The 21,622-nt window shown below is 48.1% G+C and overlaps 2 protein-coding genes across 2 annotated transcripts in view; one reads left to right on the plus strand and one right to left on the minus strand.

The window, feature by feature from the left end:
• The window catches only part of CYFIP2 (cytoplasmic FMR1 interacting protein 2), a 48,769-nt gene that overhangs the window by 17,863 nt on the left and 9,284 nt on the right, over nt 1–21,622 (plus strand). The window contains exons 11-28 of the mRNA XM_063413654.1: nt 90–207; nt 1,061–1,180; nt 1,505–1,630; nt 2,617–2,783; nt 3,065–3,212; nt 3,549–3,702; nt 4,224–4,380; nt 5,129–5,225; nt 5,778–5,854; nt 6,703–6,811; nt 7,066–7,185; nt 7,831–8,030; nt 8,482–8,569; nt 15,378–15,521; nt 16,324–16,414; nt 17,031–17,161; nt 20,228–20,300; nt 20,811–20,905. Coding sequence (XP_063269724.1) covers nt 90–207; nt 1,061–1,180; nt 1,505–1,630; nt 2,617–2,783; nt 3,065–3,212; nt 3,549–3,702; nt 4,224–4,380; nt 5,129–5,225; nt 5,778–5,854; nt 6,703–6,811; nt 7,066–7,185; nt 7,831–8,030; nt 8,482–8,569; nt 15,378–15,521; nt 16,324–16,414; nt 17,031–17,161; nt 20,228–20,300; nt 20,811–20,905 — 2,215 coding nt within the window. The remainder of the gene's footprint in view (nt 1–89; nt 208–1,060; nt 1,181–1,504; nt 1,631–2,616; nt 2,784–3,064; nt 3,213–3,548; nt 3,703–4,223; nt 4,381–5,128; nt 5,226–5,777; nt 5,855–6,702; nt 6,812–7,065; nt 7,186–7,830; nt 8,031–8,481; nt 8,570–15,377; nt 15,522–16,323; nt 16,415–17,030; nt 17,162–20,227; nt 20,301–20,810; nt 20,906–21,622) is intronic.
• FNDC9 (fibronectin type III domain containing 9) lies at nt 9,393–11,180 on the minus strand. Its single transcript, XM_063413831.1, has 2 exons — nt 11,118–11,180; nt 9,393–10,062 (listed from the first exon to the last, which is right to left on the minus strand). Exon 2 carries the CDS (start codon nt 10,053–10,055, stop codon nt 9,393–9,395), a length of 663 nt encoding a protein of 220 aa, XP_063269901.1. The 5' UTR covers nt 10,056–10,062; nt 11,118–11,180.

The following is a 21,622-nucleotide window of genomic DNA, read 5'->3' on the forward strand; positions in this document are numbered from 1 at the left end:
GAGCGCCCTGACGTGAGGAGAGCAGCAGTCCCTGGGGTGTGTGAGTGGGAGCTGTGTCCTGCCCGTGACACTGCTGCTCTTTTGCCCAGGTGGACGTGCACTCAGAGCAGCATCAGCCCCCAGTACAACATCTGTGAGCAGATGGTGCAGATCCGGGACGACCACATCCGCTTCATCTCGGAGCTGGCGCGCTACAGCAACAGCGAGGTGGGTACAGCCTCGTCCCTGCAGCCAGGCTCCTGAGGGGACAGGCTGGGACAGCACGAGGTGGCAGGGCATGGTCTGTCACAGATGTACAGCGAGCAGGGATGGAGGACGTGGCTGGAACAAACTGCTCTTGATGCAGCAAGAAAAAAGCAAGTTACATACTGCTCCTGCAGGTTCAAAATCGTGTGTGCCAGGACATCTACAGCAACAGCTTCTGCTCCTTGGCCACAGCTTCCTTAAAATAAGCAGAAAAATACCTGGCAGCTAAATGTTTATAATCAGGCAAACGTCAGAACACCAATGACTTGCAAATAAAGCTTTTCAATTACACAGGTCTGTCAGTCAGGGCTTTGAGGAAAGTTCACGAAGGCATCTCTGTTCTTCTCATTACTGAAATGCCAGGGCTCTCTCTGGTGTCATTGGGACTGCTTTTTGCACATGTGTGATCCTCATTCATCAATGTCAGTTTAACATTTAGCATTCTCAGGCGCTTCTTTTTTGGCATTTGTAAGAGCTTATTTGAACTTAATTCAGTAAAGAATTCTCAAGGATTTCAGTAGTATTAGACCATCGAAAAGGAGTGGGAAAGTGGAATAAAAACAGCCAGTTATTTGCTCTGAGGTGACAGGTCAGACTCATTTCTTTTTGTAAGGTATAATTTGACTGCCTGTGTAAAAAGAGCCTTGCCAGGGTCCCCTTTCCCAAGGGATAATATATGCTTTCCTCAATTCTAGCTTGGTCATAAGGTCAGGAATTCTTTTCAAGTGGGACTTGGGAGAGGAATCTGTTGACTGAGTGAAGGCCCTGCAGCAAGTTGCTGGTTGCAGCCCTGACATGATGTGGTGTCTTCCAGGTGGTCACTGGCTCAGGCCTGGACAGCCAGAAGTCAGATGAGGAGTACAGGGAGCTCTTTGACCTGGCTTTACGGGGGCTGCAGCTGCTGTCCAAGTGGAGTGCCCACGTCATGGAAGTGGTGAGTGCATCCCTGCATCACTGGCAGCAGTTTGGGATGAGTCTGGGTCTGGAGCAACTACAACTGTCATTCAAACGATGATGGGAATTGTTAATTTGCAAAGTTTTGACTACATCTCAACACAAGTCCATGGATGTCAAAAGCCTAGTGTGACTGGCAGCCTCCCAGATAAAGAAAACCAACTCACTAAGTGATAATAAAGTCAAGAATGTCAAGCTGTAGTGATGTTTAGGGAATGTTTTTTTGACATGTGGCCTAATTCAGTCTTTCTAGCCTATCTTCTTCTTCCTTGCAATGTTGACATTGTCTCTTTCCATTTTCTAGTACTCTTGGAAGCTGGTTCATCCCACAGATAAATTCTGTAACAAGGATTGCCCAGGAACAGCCGAAGAGTATGAGAGAGCCACCCGCTACAACTACACCAGTGAGGAGAAGTTTGCCTTTGTGGAAGTAGGTGCCACTTGCACAAGAGTCAGAGCCAGGCCATGCTGGTCTCCTGTCCGTGTTCCTCAGGCCAGGGAGAGAGAGTGGAAGGGTGTTCTCACCATACTCTGCCAGTTCCTTATCCCTGTGACCCATGTTAAGGGTTCCCACATCCCTTAATTTGCTTTGAATTTAAAATTTAAATTTAAATTGCTCCTTTAAATCGCTTCTGGCCAGCTTTTTGTCTGTCTTGGAGCCAGCTGACATTGGCTCTGTTGGGTATGGGGGGAATTTGAGATGCTGCTGGAAGCTTTTCAGTTACACAGGCCTATCAGTCAGGGCTTTGAGGAAAGTTCACGAAAACATCTCTGTTCTTTTCATTATTGAATGCCAGTGCCCTGCTGGAAGCAGCTTCTCACACAAGTCACCCCTGTGGCCCCCTGCTTCCAAAATGTTGCCACACAAACCCAGAAGAGGGGGCCTGCAGATCAGTGTGATCTGGAGCAGCAGCTGCGTTCAGGAGCTGTGCAAGCACAGGAGATGCTCAGCCAGGCCCCAGGACACATCAGCTCTCAGCCTGGCTCTCTGTAAATGGGAACACTCCTCTGAGCCAGGCTCTGGGATGTTCTCTCCTTCCTCCTGCCTTGCACAGTCCAGGGTGATTTGGATGCTGCCTCATGGTTTTCTCCACTGGGCTGCTGGGCAGGGAAGGCTGCACCCACACGTGGAGCATGTGCATTTTCCTGGGATTGTGTGGGATTAAAGATACCAAGAGATGATGAGTAGAAACAAAGGACAGGGGCCATTTGCAAGAAACTGATGGTATAAATGCTTTCCTCAGCTTCTTATGACCTGTAAAGCAGCTAACACCCCAAAATTAGCTGCCTGATCACCACGTCTATGTTAACTTGAGTAGAATTAATTCAGTCCCGAATTCTCTCAGTGCTGGATTTACAGCCCTCTTCACACAATGTAAGAACAGCAAATCCATCTGGGTTTAACCTTTTCTCCAGGTGATTGCCATGATCAAAGGCCTGCAAGTGCTGATGGGGCGGATGGAGAGCGTCTTCAACCAGGCCATCCGCAACACCATCTACGCGGCCCTGCAGGACTTTGCCCAGGTGACCCTGAGGGAGCCTCTCCGACAGGCTGTCAGGAAGAAGAAGAATGTTCTGATCAGGTCAGTGTGTCCCTGAGTGCAGTGCCAAACCCCTGTGTTTGTCAGTGTGACACTCTGTAATGTGTGAGCGCGTGGCCCTGTGTGTGCTGCAGTACACGGGCAGCCAGCAGGCCTCGGCCAGCAGCTCCTGCAGAGATAACTTTTGGGCATCATCCCACCAATAGCAGCTGTGTGTGATCCCACCTCGGGTGGCTTTCCTCTCAGATGTGCACAGACATAGGTGTTTTCATCTTGAAGTAAAACCAAGCTTAAGCACTGCTTTCCCTCTCCCCCCACTCCAGCGTCCTTCAGGCGATTCGGAAGACGATCTGTGACTGGGAGGGAGGTCGAGAGCCTCCAAATGATCCTTGCCTGAGGGGTGAGAAGGATCCCAAAGGTGGATTTGATATTAAAGTCCCACGACGAGCCGTAGGACCATCAAGCACACAGGTAGGTGAATGTCTGTCTCCTGTGTGGGGCATTCATGGTCTTAGAGCCACGTAGGAGCCTCCCACCCTGTGGATTAGCAGCTGTTTCCATGCTCTGTTCCACTAAATCTTCATGCTGTTGTGTGTTAAATGTTGCTTTTGTGCCTAATTTGTTGTATAGTTCCCAAAGTCTCTTCTTTTAGGGGTTTAATTATCTGTAGCTCTGAAAGATAGTGGATTGTGTGTGCAGAGGGTGGTCACCACCTTGGAGAAGTGTTACTTCTTTGTTCCCAGAACACCAGGGCTGTGTGTGATGGGGTCTGGAGAGTGGTAACTGCTTGTCACCTTTTTTCCAAAGCTTTACATGGTGAGGACCATGCTGGAGTCCCTCATAGCAGACAAGAGTGGCTCGAAGAAGACTCTGAGGAGCAGCTTGGATGGGCCGATAGTCTTGGCCATTGAGGAGTTCCACAAGCAGTCCTTCTTCTTCACCCACCTTCTCAACATCAGTGGTGAGGTTATGGCAGGGGGAGGCTTGAACCCAGCCCTTGCATGCTCAGAAAGTCAAAAGCAGATCAGCTTTGCTCCTCGTTGACCTATTCAAAAGATTTTCCTTGATTTTTCCCAAATGTCCTGCTTCTGCCTGGTGTGGGCATGCTTCTGTGTGGTAGTGATTATGTGAACAGGGCTGTCAGCAAGAGCAAATAGCTGCAGGTGGTTGTTTATTTTCTAGGACTGGGCTTTTCTTCTGTCCCAAACAAACTGAGCCATAGAAAAAGTCTTCCAGAATAATTCTGAGCCATTCAAGTGTTCTCCCTGGCCCTCTAGAGCAAAAGGGGGGGATCCCTTCCTTTATCCTGCATTACCAAGTGCTCAGGCAGCATGGACATGGTCTGGGTTTAAACCAGAGGCATCCCAGAAAAGTGTTCCATACCCAAAAGCAAGGCTGCAGCAGCTGCCTCCTGTGTCATGCCCTCAGTGCCACCCCCAGGGCAGTGACATGGGGGTGACAGGGCTCCTCTCTGCATTGCAGAAGCCCTGCAGCAGTGCTGTGACCTGTCCCAGCTCTGGTTCCGGGAGTTCTTCCTGGAGCTGACCATGGGCCGCCGCATCCAGTTCCCCATCGAGATGTCCATGCCCTGGATCCTCACAGACCATATTTTGGAAACCAAAGAACCCTCCATGATGGAGTAAGAGCTGCTGGGCTCCCCTGGGGCCGTGCACGTGCTGGGGTTTGGGGTTTTGCTCAGGAAGAAGGGTGGGCTGGTGATGAGCAGTCTTTCTGATGTGGGAGGTAAACAGACGTTCCTGGATCTGCTGTCACATGAGTGGTGATGTGTGAGCACCTCTTCAGCAGACACAGGGGCGACTTCCTGGCACTGGCACTCCTTTGTGTGTCACAAACAGCAGCTGGCAACTGTTGGGATGTGGGCAGGACTCGGTGGCACTGTCACCTGCACACAGCACTGAGACAGATGTGTCACCAAAGGGGGTGGGCCCAGGCTAAGCCACCTCAACTTTTTTTTATGTGTGGGATAAATGATGAGAGGTATTGCTGTTCTGCCAGTGTATTAATCTTCATAACGTCTTCCTCATTAGGAAAACTTGGTTTTCTGTTGTGTGGGCATTGTCAGAGCCCTCTGTGGAGTGAGGGCAGGGTGAAAGCTTTTTTAAGGGCAGAAAAGAAGCAAGTGTTGATTGAACAACTCATAATTAGCTCACTTCCAGGGTGGTTGTAGCTGCTGACTGCAGAACTCAGGGATAAAGAGGGACTGTTTGAGGGGCTGCAGGGGGTGGCAGTGATTGGTGTGAAGTCAAAGAGAAGCCTTTTTTTTTGCATCAGGCAGGGCATAACATGCACTGGCTACTGATATTTTATGCTTTATGCTGATAAGCTCCAAAGTTAATTTTAGATGTTGTCTGTGTTCTTGCCCTCAGGTATGTGCTGTACCCCCTGGACCTCTACAATGACAGTGCATACTATGCTTTGACCAAGTTCAAAAAGCAGTTCCTGTATGATGAAATTGAAGCTGAAGTAAGTTCTCTTCATCTTTACTGTATGGAAAAAGCTCACTGGGGTCACACTGCCCTGCTTGACCCAGCAGTTCATTATAGGCACCTTTCTCCTGAAAGAAATATCCCATGAGATGGAGACGTTTTCAAAAAGATCAGCATTTCCAGAGACCCTGCAGACTCTCCTGATTAAGGGCTTCAGCCCTGCTGTACCTGGAGGGAACCATGGAAGCCAAAAGCTGTCGAACACTGGGGACATGGCAGAGTCTGATGAGCAGAGGGTTTGAGACATCACAGGAAAGTGAGATATTCCCTGAGAGGGAAGGATGATTGGGGGTGGGATACCAGGACCTGCAAGAACATGCAGAAACTATAAAGAGAGAAATGTAACTGCAATCTTCTGCTTACCTTCAGCACTGTGAGAGCTGCAGTGTGGTTTTTAGCTAGTGTGACTTTTAATACATGTTTGTGTTAAATGAGAGAGCTGTGTTGGGTTGTATTGATCTTGCATGCATAGGAAGGAGCTGTTCTGTGCTGGTGACACCCTCACCAAGTCTTGTTTTTTCCCCCCCAGGTGAATTTGTGCTTTGATCAATTTGTGTACAAGCTGGCAGATCAGATCTTTGCCTATTACAAAGCAATGGCTGGCAGGTAGGAGAACTTGACTGCTGATGGTGACTGATGATATTGCTGCATCCAATTTGCTCTTCTCCAAAGGTTTCCCTCAGGGAGCAGAGGACAAAACATAGATCATCCCTGTCCCCCAGAGCTGGCTGTCCATGGCAGAACGGTGTAGATGGGGAAAATTAATTAAGGAGACACAGTTAAACGTGAAAAAAAAGTAATTGGCATCCGAAGTAGCTGTTGGAGTACAGTTTGTGAGAGCAGCAGAAAAGCAAACTGAGCTTATTACAGGCATGTCCTTGCTTGACTGCTGTTAGTGTACCAGGCAGAGGACTGGTCCCAACTCTACAAAACAGGAATATGCCCTTGTCCTGCCCTAGTAAAGCAGCAGGACTTGTTCTCCCTTTGGGGAGATAGAACCTTTGTGGCATATCCTCCTTACCAGTTTGAAGGGCATGGATGAAATCTAGTGAGAGTCTTCTTCTCATGGCCCCGAAGGTGAACCAAGTCTTCCATATGACTGTGAGTTCTGTCTCTAGGTCACATTTGGCCTCAGAGATGGAGGACAGTCACCATCACCAACCAAATGTTCCCACAGCAGATCTTCAAGGAGGGAGCACACCAGGGGAACCACCCAGTTCCTGGCACTGATGTCTTTCAGCACATTTTTTTTTAATCTTTTTGAATGTTTTAGCCACAAAAGACAAGCAGGGCATTCCCCAAGATAACAACCACTGCTCTGTGATTTAGTGTGCAGAGATTTCTTGGCATTCAGAGCCAAGATTAAAAGAAGGGCAAGAAACTACTTTGGAAAGACACATCGAGAAGGTGATAGTTTCCATTTCTATTTTCCTGACCCTGCTTCCCTTTTTCAGTGTTCTACTGGACAAACGTTTCCGGGCTGAGTGCAAGAATTACGGGGTGATCATTCCGTACCCACCATCCAACCGCTACGAAACACTGCTCAAGCAGAGGCACGTGCAGGTACAGTGCAAGCAGCAGACTCCAGTACTCATCACTCCTGGGCTGTCACCCTTTTGGTGGTGGAGGGCATCCTAGTTGAGATAGGCTCTGGACTGAGAAGGTTTGAATCTGTTTGTGACACAAAAATGAGTTTTGTGCCACCGCTTTCACATTTAAGCAGACTTCGAGGTTCAGTTTTAATTTGTGTGTTGAATAAAAAACAAAATACCTTTTCCCCTATCAGTATATAACATGCAACTCTCTTCTTTTGGCAGTTGCTGGGCAGATCAATCGACCTGAACAGGCTCATTACCCAGCGCATCTCTGCAGCCATGTACAAATCGTTAGACCAGGCCATCAGCCGCTTCGAGAGCGAGGACCTGACATCCATCGTGGTGAGGATTTTATGGACTCTGAGTATGAGCAGGGAGACTAATACACTGCTGTGGGTACACAGTCAACTGTCTTCTCTTTTGAGTTCCCCTGCAGCAGGTTTCAGCCAGTCATGTATCTTCCTTTGTGCTGCTGAGTCTTTACTATTTCTGTTTATGCAGCTTTAATTGCATTATTATCAGACCATTAAGTATCTGGGTAAATCATAAGGTGGCAGTCAGCAGTTAGACTTTGCAGAGCTCATATAAGAGAGTCCTGTGAACTGGGAGGAGGAAATCTTGGCTTTAATTCCCAGTTGAATGAAAGTGGCTGTGACACTGTTGGTGTGTGTACAGGATTTGCTGCCTTTGATATGTTACAGGAGCATCAGAGTCAAGTAGTGTAAAATTACCAGTTTCCACCTTTGGAGGGTTCTGAGGTGAAAGCCAGCCAGTGCTCAGTGGGGAGCAAATTAATTTTGCTTCCTGCAGGTTCACAAAATACTGGACCAGGACCCTCTTGAGTGGAAGTGCAATCGGCCTTGGCCGCTGAGTTAAATTGATATCTTTAGTTCTGCGTGCGTGTGGATAAAAAACCATTCCCCCGGCAGTTAAATCAGCTGTTCCTGCTGTAACACGTTGCATTTTCTGCTGCTCTGTGTGCTGCAGGAGCTGGAGTGGCTCCTGGAGATCAATCGCCTGACTCACAGGCTGCTGTGCAAGCACATGACTCTGGACAGCTTCGATGCCATGTTCCGCGAGGCCAACCACAACGTGTCCGCGCCCTATGGGCGCATCACCCTCCACGTCTTCTGGGAGCTCAACTTCGACTTCCTGCCCAACTACTGCTACAACGGGTCCACCAACAGGTGAGGAGGGAGAGCAAGGCCACTGGAGACCCTGCTTTTCTTTCCAGAACGTCAAACCTGCCACATAAAGTTGGCATCATCTTTGTGGCGAGGTTTGTGCACCCTGTAGGATGCAAGTTATGAAGTTGAAGCTCACCGTCTTCCTTTGGTCTTGAAAATGTTAGTAACAAATTCAAGCAGCAGTTAGACAGTGATTGAAGGGGCTGGGGGTTGGTTTACTCAGCAGGAGAGCTCTGGTAACTGCTCAGATATTGTTTTCTTGCCTGCCAAAAATGAGAAGAAATCTTTCCTTTGTTAGGTTTTACACTACCAACAGATTGTGGCAGGATTTTGCATTCCTGTTGGTGTAGCTCAGGTGATGAATTCTAACTGGCCTGCAGCTGCAGGTCCTCCCAGACCGTGCCCTGTGTGTGCTCAGTTAACCAGGCTCTGACCACCTCCCTCCCCGCAGGTTTGTGAGGACAGCAATCCCCTTCACACAGGAGCCCCAGCGGGACAAGCCAGCCAATGTCCAGCCCTATTACCTCTACGGGTCCAAGGTCAGTAAATGAACCACGACAGCCAGCAGGGGTGGGTGTTGGAAATATTTATTTAGGAAGAGAAGGAAATGCAAGGACTAGTTCATTAACAGAGTGGTGGGTGCGGATGAGCAGGGTCACATTGCTGTATGCAATCAAAGGGCCATGCAAGAAGCAGATTCAGTGTGCTGGTGCTGTTGCTTTTCCATATTCTTCTCCATAAAATGCCCATGTTAAGGGATGTCAGCACTGCTCTTGCTTGGTGTTGGCAGTGGGTCTGAGTCAATCCATCTAAAAGCACAGGGAAGTGAGCAAGTTGCTGCTCTGATGCAGTGATGCTTCCCAAGGAAGGTACCGCTTCAGGAATCCCATTTTCTGTTCAAAGTGGGAATTTCTAAAATACTTGTGTGTGCACTACTTCATACTGACAAAAAGCTTTTTTCTCAGGCTGCAATGACTGTTTATACAGGCGTTACAAGGGCTTGGGGTGTGATGCTAGTGGAAGGGCACTCAAGTGTGAGACTACTTGAGTGGAGTTTATTTCTTGTGCACACTGATGACTGAAGTGAACCTACAGCACTGATGCACGTGAGCTAATGACACTCAGTCTGCCAAGTCTGGCTGTTCCCAGAGAGCTGACTTGGTCTCTTTTTTAAAAATTTTCAGCAAACGAGAGTATTTGTATCACTTGACAAAAATCTTTCTTCCCGTGACCAATGTCTATGCCTCATGTTCTACCCTGGGACAGACAGCTGCCATGGACACACAGAAAGTCCTTTTGGCAAGAGCTGGGAAAGAGCAAGACAAACCAAACCTCTAAGCAAGATTTTATTTTCTTCTGCTTTCATTGAAGGCCATGCTGTGGCAAGATGGCCCTTTTATCATCGCTATTTTTATAGGAAAAAAAGCAGTGAGGCGAATTATACGGGCTCTCCTTCGTGAAGCTGGAGCTCCTCATTAACACAGTGGTCATGGGCACTTCCAGCAGCTCCTCCCTCAGTCCATCACTCCGCAGCTCCTCTGGGGAGCTGCTTCCTTCCAGCCCTTCCTCAGGGCTGCTGCCGGGGTGCCCCAGGCCGGCGGCGCGGCGGCACCGCGCGGCCCAGAGCTGCAGGCAGCCGTAGGCCAGCAGGGCCAGGAGGCACAGCAGCAGGAGGCTGCTCACCATCCACACGGACGCCGTGGGCTCGTGCTTGGAGCCGCCGAAAACCAGCGGGATCTTGTCCAGAGTGTGGAAGGTGGTGCAGTGGTTGCTGGAGGGGTAGGAGTTCTTGCAGGTGATGCAGAGGACGTAGATGGTGGAGGGCGTGAGGCGGTGCAGCACCAGGGAGCTGAGCGGGTGCCGGACGCGCTCCTCGCGGTGGAAGTTCTGCCGCAGGTAGCCGGCGAAGACGCTGTTCCAGTTGGGGCGGTACATGACGTGGTAGTAGTTCTCTGGGCAGGGGCTGCTCATGGCCCACGACACGGTGGCACTGGTGTAGGTGATGTTGTGCACTTCGATGTTCATCGTGCCCCTGGAAGCAGATGCAGGGAGAGGCTCAGGTTTCTGACTCGTGTCAAGACTGATTTTACATTCCCCTGTGACATCGGTCTTTCCACTGACTTCTCCTCTCCCTTAGACTGGACTCACGACTATCCTGGCTAAAATTATAAAGGGTAAATCCTGCTCTTGCCCAGACCATTGTATCACTCTGCTTCATAACCAAAACACCCAGCTGGAGCACAGGGTATACTTTTTACTCTGGTTATATTTTTTAAAAAATCTCTGACTGCTTTTTTGTATCGGAAGCTTTTTTAGCTTTTTGTTTCCCACAAAATAAAAAGGATACTGCAAGTGTAATTAACATAAAGTGATCATTAAACTAAATCCAGCTTGCCTTCTGAAGCTGCCAATCAACAGATATTTTGATTTAATGCCTAAATGCCATTTAAAAAGCTCCATAATGACTAATTCACTGTTTCAAGTTGTCGCTGCATTTTCTGTACTTTCATGAATAAAGTATAAACTCTCTGTTCCTGCAGCATCTCACACTGCAATAGTAGGATAATAACAGGATCTTCAATGTGAAGTCTGTAAGTTGATGAAATGTAAAAGCAGTGCCTCTACGGAAACACAAATATATGAATAATAAGAAAAAAACCAGAAAAAAGACAAAAAAAAAGAAAAAAGACACTGCCCGCTTCACAAATTTAAGCAGTTAAATTGATTTGAGCCAGAGCCAGTGAGTAGTAGATTATGATCCCTGATGGTGCAATGTCCAGTAGTTTTTTAATACTCTCTGAGCTGCGTGGCTGTTTAGCAACAGCCACAAATTACTTGAGCACATCCTTCCTTAGATCCCCAAAGTGCTCTCTGAGCCCCGCTGCAGGGTTCCCTCTCCAGCCAGCGAATGCTCAGAGCAGCACCTCCCTTCAGTTGAGCTGGTCTATTCTTTCCTTTTCCCTCTCTCTCAAACAGTAATTAATTTTACTTTAATTCACTCAAGAATAAGCCCATCTTAGTGGCTGCTGATCAGTTCTTGCATGAGCTGCACGTGCCCTGCTGAGCCCTCCCAGAGCCAGCTCTTACCTGCGGCCAGCTCCGCGGTGTCCCCGTGGCGGTGGCTCAGGTGACAGAGTGGCCTCAGGCAGTGCCCTGCCAGCACTCCCCTCCTGCTGCCTCTGCTGAATCCCTTCCCGAGCGCTCCCTGGTTTATACCCGGCTCGGGCTCCGTCATCTCTCACCATGGCAACCAATAGGAAGGGATGGGCAGGCATCTTCCAGTGATTTGGGAGTGTTATCCCTAAAAGCTTCTGCCAGGGAGCAGTGTGTGTCTCCAAGGCAGGAAAAAGCAAGCCAGGTAGCTTTTTTTGCTGGCTTATTTGGGTTTTATTTTTTTCCTGTATCCACAGTCCCCCAGCAAGACCATCACTGAGCCCTGTCAGGCTCTGGGGTTACACACGTTGGCACATGGTGTGAAATGTGGGATCCTGGCCTGTGGTACCCGTTGACTCAGGGACTTTGTCTTTAATTCTGTGATTTCTTGCATGCTTAAACTACTGATTTAAGTTAGAGCTATAAGCAGTACATTTTGATCCCTGATCGTGCTGCCATTTCCAGTAACCTTTTAATATTTTCTGACTGTGTGATGTGAGTAGGAATTGGGTTTTCAAAGACTTTGACCTCCTGCTGAACTACATGGGATTAAGACCCACTCTTCTTTGAATGCCTCTGACTTAGAGACAGCTTGGGGATGTCCCCAGTCAGTCTGGTGAGAGGGCAGGAGGGAGAGCAAAGGCAGTGCCTGTGCTGTTCAGGGGAGCAGGTCGAGCCTGTGGCCAGGAGGGGCAGATGGCCCTGGTAGGGACAGGCTCTGAACAAGTGACTTGCTCCTCTAAAGCCAAAATGTGCTCGAGAGGAACTTTGCCAGAAATGTTGATGCTGAGTCTGGAGTTACTCATTCCACTTTCTAAGACACTCTCAGCTGTTGCTCTGAAATTAGGTTGGCTGGGAGCCCTGACTTGTCTTGGGCTGTGTGCAAGTTCTTTTTTTGTCTCTGAGTATATTGCTCCTTCATTAGCTCTTCATTTTTCCAAGGGAATTCTGTAACAGTCAGTACTACCTATTATCTCCCTCTGTTCAATTTTATCTGATAAAACTCTCCCTGCCTTTCCTCAGGTGAGCTCAGACAGGTCTGAGTGATGGCCAACAACAAGGTCAAAGACATGGAAATAGAACTGGGGTTTGTTTTGTTGCTAAAGCTTCTCCAGAGCATCGCTGGCAACTCCTGAGCCCCTAAAGCAATGCTGGGACCTTGGCCACACGCTCACAGTTACAGATGGCTGTCCCTGAGACCTGGGGACAGGAGGGGCTCTGTAGGACACTGGGAGCTCTGCCCCATGCTGCAAATCCCAGCCTCCCATCCCCAAAACCTGCCCATTTGGCCCCAAACCAAGGATGGGGCAAACCTCCCCAGTGTCTGCAGCAGCTGCTGCTCCCAGGAAGGGTCAGGGTCAGGCTTCTGCTTTGGTCCACTGAGGGGTCAGAGGCGGCCGCCCAGTGTGGGGGAGTGAGCTGTGCTGTGCTGTGCTGTGCTGCCAGCTTGTGCCTTCAGCTGCTTTGTCTTAAAATACCCACTGGTGTCATTTTTTACATCCTACAGTCTTTACCCCAGGCTGTGTATCTCACCCTTAAATGGAGTTATATTTTTAATTGCTGGCAGAGCATTATTATTCGACGCGAGGCTGCTGTTGGTGCTCTGCAGAGAGCTCCAGGAACACACCTCATCCTGCAGACAGGCAGGCGTGAATCATCCTGCTCATCTGCAGCCAGTGCACATCCTAAAATGTGTCTTCTCCCAATCAGGCTAATTGCTGAGACCCCCCACTCAAGGGAGAAGCTGGCTGGGAGCTGCTCTGCAGCCCCTTTGTCCTGCTGAGGAGTGAGGGAGTGCTGTGAGCTGGGGGCTGTGCAGCACCACCAGCTTCTGGCTGCCTGTACAGCCAAATATCAGCCCTGATGTGGGGAAAACCTGGCCAGCTGCACCACAGCTGGTGCCAGTGCTGGTAGCCCATCTCAGGGGAACAAGGCACAGGCACAGACAGAACTTCCCTGGCCATGGAATAGCAAAGAGCCCTCCAGAAATGAGTGTGGATTCATGGGCCCACTGAAATAAGGAGGTTTTATTCCCCCAAGCAAGGATGAGCCCCAGTGTGCTAAGCCTGGAGAAGTAACAGGGTAGAGGAGCCTGCAGAGAGGTGTGGAAGGAAGGAGGGTGCCATCTCTGGGGTGCTTGGATCATCCCTTCAGCACTCCCTTTGTGGGGACACCTGGGGCTGGGACAGTGCCTTGCAAAAGTTAAAGCAACAAAAGCTGTGGGAGGCTGGGCTGGGGCCCTGGAGCACTGACTTCCCTCTGGGATGGTCGTGTTGGCCATTTGGCAAATGTTCCAGGTTGGGCAGTACCTGGTGTTTAAACAGAAACACTTTTTAAAAAACACGTTGCAGTTTTTCAAATGTATCGAGTGCATAACCAGTGCCTTTGGGTCTGTCTCTACCAGATTTTTAAAGACTTGGTTACCTGAAGATGCAGACAGAAGCCTAAGCAGGGTGCTCAATTCTCTCAAGAGCTGGTAAAAAGGAACTTTGAAAGTAGGCTTCTGTCTGCCTAAATAATTCTTAACTCTGACACATGCTCAGGGGGCCTTTTATTTTTTTTTTTTAAGTTTCGATGGGAGAGAAATTTCTTGCTTATTGTGAATGAGCCTCCAAGGTAGTCTTTCTGCACTTAATAGTGTTTCAGGGCTATTTGCACCTACCAGGGACAAGAGGTGAAATTACATTTCACAGAAAATAGGGGACTTTCTAGCCATGCCTTATTTGTGCTGGTTCAAAGAGCACTTAGGAATTGCAGCAGGTAACAACCTGCTGGACCAGATCTGTAGGGCTGTGACAAAATGAGGGGCAATTAATTGATTAAAGTAACTGACAAGTCTGTGAAAGCGTGGTCAGTACATCAGTGAAATTCTATAGCTGGGAGCAAAAGAAAATACTTTACCAATTTTTAGCAAATGACTTTGTGACCCATTAGCAGCTCAAATGACATTTTAAAAGTAAATCTTGTGGAGTGAGTCAGGAGTGGGGGATGACAGGAGCCTCAGTGCAGTGGTGGAGCAAAGACAGCATTTTGCCCTGTTGTGCTACTCCAGCCCTTGCTCCCTTTCACCCAAAACTTCCTCAGTGCCTTCATCCCACTGCTCCCTTGGCTCTGATATTGGAAGGAGAGGGGATCCCTGTAGGGTGAAGTCTGCAATACCCACAGGAAGGCATTTGGGATTCAGTCTGATTTGTTTTCTGGTTTTTTATCTTTTGCTGTTCACTGAGGCTGAAGTAGAGATGTCATGAGAGGAGAGTGCAGCCCCTCTGCTGGGCTGAGTCGTGATGCCAACACTTCCATTGCAGAGCCCTCTCTGAGCACGTGGTGTCTCAGCTAAATCTGATTCCCAGTACTTTTTCTCTGCAGAACACACAAGTGAATTAATTCCCCCTACTTCTCTTTGCCTCACACCAAATGGATCCTGTAAATGTTCCAGTGATGAAACGTTGCAGCAATTTCCATGATTCCATGATGACACTGATAGAGTACATTCCTGGAAATCACTTTCTGTTCCCTGCTGCTAAGAATTTTTGGGGGCAATGTCCTGGGCACCATTCTCCTTAGGCCAGTGTCAGATTCTTACCCCTTTTCACAGACCCATGGGATGTCTGTTAAGCAGAGGTTGATGTAAAGCTCTGCAAGATGCAAAAGGGTCTTTTCTGTGTCTTTTCCATCTGCTCTTAAACTCAGTTGCTTCAGTTCCTGATTTCCTTAATAAGCCTCATTTAAAGCAAGTGCTCATAGGGAAAAAATATCTGTCTGCTGAAATATATATAAAACTTCTCATTTTAGTAGAGAACAATTTGATTTTGAAGAGGCAAAGGGCCACTGAACTGAAATATTTGATAGGGAGTTTATGGGAGAGTAAATTACCTTGGAAATGAAAGTGGTGTTGCTACGTAGGAGGATGATAAAACCTTGTGACATGACAGTGTTGAGGTTAGAGTATAGGATATATAGTATAAGATATATAGAGTATAGGATATATAGGATATATTCCTCCTATATAGGACATAGGAGGAAAAGCAGTCTCTTCTCCCACAAGAAGCAGAAGCGGGGATGGCCATCAGTACTTAATTTTTCCTCCTTCTCCTCCTTAAAAATGATTTGTAGTGATGGGACATAATGCTGTGATGGGAGAATTGCAGGTGTGGTCACTGGCCCTGTGTGACTGTCCCTGTGCTCCAATTCCAGCCTCTCAACATCGCCTACAGCCACATCTACAGCTCCTACCGCAACTTTGTGGGGCCCCCGCACTTCAAGACCATCTGTCGGCTCCTGGGCTACCAGGGCATCGCCGTGGTCATGGAGGAGCTGCTGAAGATCGTCAAGAGCCTGGTAATTCTGAGCCTGGGGGTGGAGAAACCCCAAAGCCTGGCTGGGTGTGGGCTTTGGGATCGGGGTGTTCGCATCGAGGCACCTCCGTGTCCCCCGATCCACATGGAACACCTGGAGCCATGGGCTGGTTTCCACTGGTGAGGAGTCCCAGATTCCTGTGGGATGCTGGAGTGCTCCCAGCAGGATCAGACAACATTCAGCACAAAGATTTGACAGTTGACTAAATGGAATTTAGTGCGTTATCTCATATAATGTATCCACAGGGTGCAGGTGTGTAACTCCAAATGACAGCAAGGGCTTTAAACTAAGCAGTGTGCTCTGCTCTAATCCATGCGTGTCCAAAACATCAGATGTGCAGAATGAATGTAAATTCTTTATTAAACTCTTGTGTATCCGCTGATCATTCCTCAGGTGGAAGGAGCATTTCCTGTGCTAGGGAGTGAGTCCTTTGGCAGCTCTGGTGAAATGCTTTTTGGGTTAGAAGCACAAGTCCAGCTGCATCCAAGACTGAGCCTTGTTTTGGATTTCAGCTGCAAACAATGCAAACACAGCAAGCTGTATTTTGAAGTCAAAAATCCATGCAGCTGGGATTTATTCTTTGGGAGGAAGCTGTAAAAGCATTCTGACTCCATACACTTGGCCTGAATTTCCTATTTGAGTGAAATCCAAATTAAGCAAGTTCTTCTCAGACTCCAGCTGAAGTTTGATCCTGTCAGATGTGGACCCATCCACAAGCAGCCTCTTTCAAACCCAGTGCCAGGAGACCTGGCATTCCAGTTTAACCTCCCTTTGTCTCCAACAGCTCCAAGGCACCATCCTGCAGTATGTGAAGACTCTGATTGAAGTGATGCCCAAGATCTGCCGCTTGCCAAGACATGAGTATGGCTCTCCAGGTGGGTGCTGTGGATGGATCCTTGAGCAGGAGCTCAGCCACGTGCTGCTGCAGCATTTACTCACATTCATGGTTAATCCAGGCTGGCACCTCTCCTGCCAGTGCCACTGGCAGCCAGCTTTGCTGGGACACTTTCAGCTGCTCTGCTATTGTACAGGAAACCTTTCCAGGAAATCTCCTGCTGGAAATTTCCATTTGAACACGTGGATGGCTGATAAGGAAATGTCTTCTGGTAGCCTCTCTTATGTTTTCAGGATTCTCTAAGCTTTTGGTATTTTTTAAATGCTCCACTCAGCTGGTGAAGAGACTTTTTTGCAGCATGGCTGCAGTCAGAAACTGTGGTTGCTGTACATGAGCCAGCACCAAATCATCCATCACAGTCTGGAACCTCCTTCTTCCTCTGATGAAGAAATCCAGGGAGTTTATATTACTTACTCCCTATTTCCCAAGGCTTGCTGAAAGCAGGATAAGACACTGCATGTTAGTTCTTCCCAGTCTCTGTGTATCCATTCAGCAGCTGCAATTTGTGATTAATACCAGACATTGATCATCTTTTTTATCCAAATTACAGGGAAGTGATTCCAGTCTCTTTCTGACTGTCCTTCCTTCTCTTTAAGGAATCCTGGAGTTTTTCCACCATCAGCTGAAGGACATCATTGAGTATGCAGAGCTGAAGACTGATGTTTTCCAGAGCCTCAGAGAAGTGGGCAATGCCATTCTCTTCTGCCTCCTTATCGAGCAGGCTTTGGTAAGGCAAAACCCCCACACCAACATGGTACCCGAAATTTCCAGCTCAAGAGTAGAAGTGCAAGTGGGCTCTCCAGCAGAAGAGTTTGGGAAATGTTGCTTTCCAGCTTCTCACGTTCTCAGGGTCTCTCTGGGGCTGTGCTTTCTGAGTCTTTGGGCTTGTCCATGGGGATGGTGTGCCTTGGCACTCGGTCAGGCCTCTGGCATGGCTCAACCTGAGTACTGGAAGATCCAGGTTTCATTCTTGGACCCAAAGCTGCCCCTTGTTTGTCCTGCTTAGAAATAAAGCCAACTGGAGTTAATTTCTAGATTGTAAGCTCTCTGGGGCAGGGATCAATACTTTTTTATATACATATTTGTACAGTGAGAATTAGATTTGATCCCTCTGCTCTTTCGGGGTGCCAGTGCAATGCAAACAGCCTGATTGATTGTGATGGTGAAATGGATAAAGCAATCCAACAGGAAGGCAATTTGCTGATGATATATGTTCTATGACATCTTCACTGATTATTTGGCTGCAGTAACAACTTGGTGTTGCCCCCTGCACAGGAGTTTTATTCGTGCACAAGTCTCTCAGCCTCCCAGCTCATGTGATGCCCTTTCTGGTGTGGGGCAAAGGCTGTGGCTGAGTGCCACTCATCTTCTTAGCTTCCAGTTTTTCACAAAACAAATTTACCAAGCAATGAATTCAATCTCATAATTTGGCCCAGAGCCAACTGAGGAGTGCTCAACAACACAATTGTACATTAAATGTGCATACTGTGTCATAATGGTGTTTCAGTTTTTCCAGAAGTATTTCAAAATTGCTTCCCTAGCATAAGACAGGATTTCCAAGCAAAACCAGGTTTTTGTTCAGAGCAAAGCCATAGTAAAGTTCAAAGATTCCAAGTTTTATCTGGCCATAGAGCACAGAGAAAATTAAAAGTCTCTGCATGTCCTCAAAATGGATATTTCTGCCCTTGCCTTTGCATTGTAACTCCTGACCTAGAGACTTTTAATTCTTGATATAGGGTATCAAACACATTCAGTGAGCAGAGGTTGCATAAGATGAAGAAAACAAGAGATGTGTACCACCCAGCAGCTTGGCTTTTACAGAATTTTATAGAATGACCAGAGTTGCCAACTATATTCTGGCAGTTTCTGTTCCTTTTGTGGCTTTGTCAGTGCTTTCTGCTGTTCTCAGTGTTGGGTTTTCTGCTGGATGTACTGCGTTTGCCTTTCCTCTCACACCTTTAATGGGACACTCAAGGGTTTCTTTAGAAATCCTTCATTTCAGTGCAGAAATGTTCCTTCAGTCCCTGGAGTACATCAGCAGTGTACTGGCATTTTAGAATAGCAGAAAATAAAGATGGTGGGAATTTGGGGATCCTTTATGGAAGGCTGCCCATCCAAGACCACATCTGCCTACTTTCTATGCCAGACAGAGCCTCTCCCTCTTGGATCCTCTGTTTTTCCTCACAGTGATAGACTCAGAATACAAAGCCATTTTGCATGCAGTGGTTCCCACTTCTGGAGGATGTCAGATGCACAGAGCCATCACAGAACAAGATTTTCCCTCTAATGGAGCTCTTGTGCAGGAGGAGGAATTGCTTTTATACTGCAATTACCTTCAGAGCTGTCTGAGTGATCTAAGGCTGGTGGTATTTGCTGGCAAAAATGGCTCTGATGCAGATGTCCAGTCTGCTGTGTTTCCTCCCCATTTTGTTGTTTAAGTTTGAGGAATGAGGGGTTGCTTGGGATGAAGTTTCTAAGCAGAGTTTGTGCTCTCGGTTAATGCGCCTTGGGGAAGAGGTCTGTTAATAACATGACTAATTTGGGGACAGATAAGAGGTGAATGCAGGCTGCAAATGGCTGAAAATGCTCACTTTATTAAAGGAAAACAGCAGTGGCAGAACATTCACCTAGGAATGAACAGTGTTTTGCAAACAAAATGACCAAGGTGACAGGCCCACTCCGTTATAGCATCAGCACCTCTGTGCCCGTGGAGGGGCCCCAGACTGTTCCTGTCCCTCCAGCACTGTGTCACAAACTGCACTCCCACAAACTTGCTCTCATCCCAGCATCCATGCGCCAGTGCAGCCTCCTGCAGCTCCATGCTCCACTGTCCTGCTGGCTGGAAGGGTGGTGTCCACCCCTGCATCCCAAAGAGGCGCAGCCCAGTCATTCCATCCGGCCCCCGGGTACCTCCCGCTGCGCTGTCATGATCTGCTTCCCAGTGTGTCTACATCTCTCCAGTGAGCTCAGAACTGAAAGCATGTCCTAGGAGGAGGCTTTGGTAGGGGCAGGCTGATGCCTTGTCAGTGCCTCTGTGTTGAACAGCTTTGGTTTCCTCGCTGCTGTTGCCCATTGCAGACTCGTGCACAATGTACTGTCGGCCATCGCTCCTCAGTCTCCACCTGCCTATTTCTAGGTTTCTCCTCCTTGTGCATCTGTGTTTGGGATTATTTTTTTCTCAAGTGCATTGGCATGCATCCCCTCAGGTGGCATCTCATGGTGTTATTCCTCTCTGGACTTCTGTTTTATTCTTCCTGGTGCCTGCACCACTGGGATTCTGATAGCCCTGGCTGAGAACACCACACCAACAGCCAAATCATTTCAGACCAGTTATGATGTACCCGTTTGCAGAAGAGCCAGTATGTGTCAGGATATTTTTCATGTACAGTTCTTAAAATAACTAAGCCAAAGGGTGATTTCCACCTGGGCACTCTCTTAAAGAACAGGCTGCAGGAATTCATTCAGGGTAAGATGAAATGGAAACTTCCATGTTTTTTACACCCTCTTACTTTCAGGGATAGCAAGTAGGACAGAAAATCAGTATTAAGGTCTGGCTTTGTACAGGCAGGAAGTAACTTACTGGATTTAGGGAAACTTCCTGACTGAAGCTGAAGTGTTGCTTCCAGTGTTAGATCATTGAGATTCAAACCACTGGAGTTACCACTGAGCTGGGTTGGATCTGAATAGGTGCTGTAGGTGTGAACTGTTGTAGTGTTGCCCAGGCCCCTGAGCCATTCAGTCTCCCCCATAGGTATTTTTTAACTTACTTTATCTTTCTTTCTTCCTGCCTCAGTCCCAGGAAGAAGTTTGTGATTTGCTGCATGCTGCTCCCTTCCAAAATATTTTGCCCAGGGTCTACATCAAAGGTAAGAAGCTGAGAGGGAAGCAGTGGGCAGACTCAGAGGTCTCTGCCCAGAGGCTGTTTTCTCTCCCATCTCTGCTGAGGATTAGCTCTGACCCTGCTTCCCCCTCCAAAGGGATCAGTGGATACAGCCAAACGTCAGGTGCCAACAAAAGCCAGGGGTGCATTTCCTGTAGCACAGTTACGACCCGAAACCTCAGTCAGCTTGGGGGTTCCCCTAAAGGTTTGGAAGGCATTTCACAGCCTCTCTGGAGAATGACAGCATGAAATGTCCATCTCAAGAGGAGTGCTCGGTAACAGGGACGTGCTTTGGACATGTGTGACAGAGCTGCTGCTGAGTCTGCACTCGCCCATCCCTCCCTTCTCTGCATCACTGGCCCCTCATTGCTGGTTTGGCTCCCTGGTCCCACACCTCCCCGGACGGTTGCTGGGGGGCAGCTCTGAGCAAACTCTGCGGAAAGTTGCGGGTCTCCACTTCCTCCTCTCATTTCACTGTTTGCTGCTCGCTTGACAGAAGGAGAACGCTTGGAGGTGCGCATGAAGCGTCTCGAAGCCAAGTATGCCCCACTCCACCTGGTCCCCCTAATAGAGAGGCTGGGCACTCCGCAGGTAAGGATTGCATTGGAAGGGATGGCTGTTGGAAACTCGTAGCAGTCCCCGCACGGCCTGCTTGGCCTTGGGAAAAGTGATCCTTTCTTTTTTTTTTTTTATCCTTTTTGATTGATTGATTGATTTTTTTTTTCCCAAAACGTCAATTGGACGAGCAAATCCGAATCTCTGCCCAAGCAAACGCTCTGAAGGGGAATTTGTGAGCAGGTCCAGAGATGTGCTGCTGCCTCCAGTCAGGAGAGCTGGCAGGGAGCTGTAAGGTTAGTGTGCTAGAAGCCAGTTCTGAATCAGAACAGCTCCAAGAACCTCTTCTCCACTTTAAAAAGATGGAAAATCGCTGGAGTGGTTTGAGGAGAATCTTTGCAGGGCTGTCCCAACAATCAATTGCCATCACTTTTGGGGATCTCATTTTAGGCCTGCAGTGTGGTCCATTTGAGCTCATCCCTGTCAAGGAGTACATCTGAGAATGGTTTCCCTCCTAGCACATGCTTAGAGCTTCAGCACATGCTTAAAATTACGGCTCCATTTAAGTATCTTCTTAACGTGGGTCTCAGCTTGGGAAAGATCTCTTGTGCAGAAACTCAGAACTGTTTAAAATATCTCCATAGGCTGATCAGTGCATTGGGCAAAATTTGAGCTGCCTTGCTAGTAATAATCAAACTTTAAGTGCCCATTTACTTGGGGTTGAAGGGATAAAAATCTTTCAGACTTCAAGTG

Source organism: Prinia subflava, chromosome 16 (genome assembly GCF_021018805.1).
Source record: "Prinia subflava isolate CZ2003 ecotype Zambia chromosome 16, Cam_Psub_1.2, whole genome shotgun sequence".
NCBI classification, from domain to species: Eukaryota; Metazoa; Chordata; class Aves; order Passeriformes; family Cisticolidae; genus Prinia; species Prinia subflava.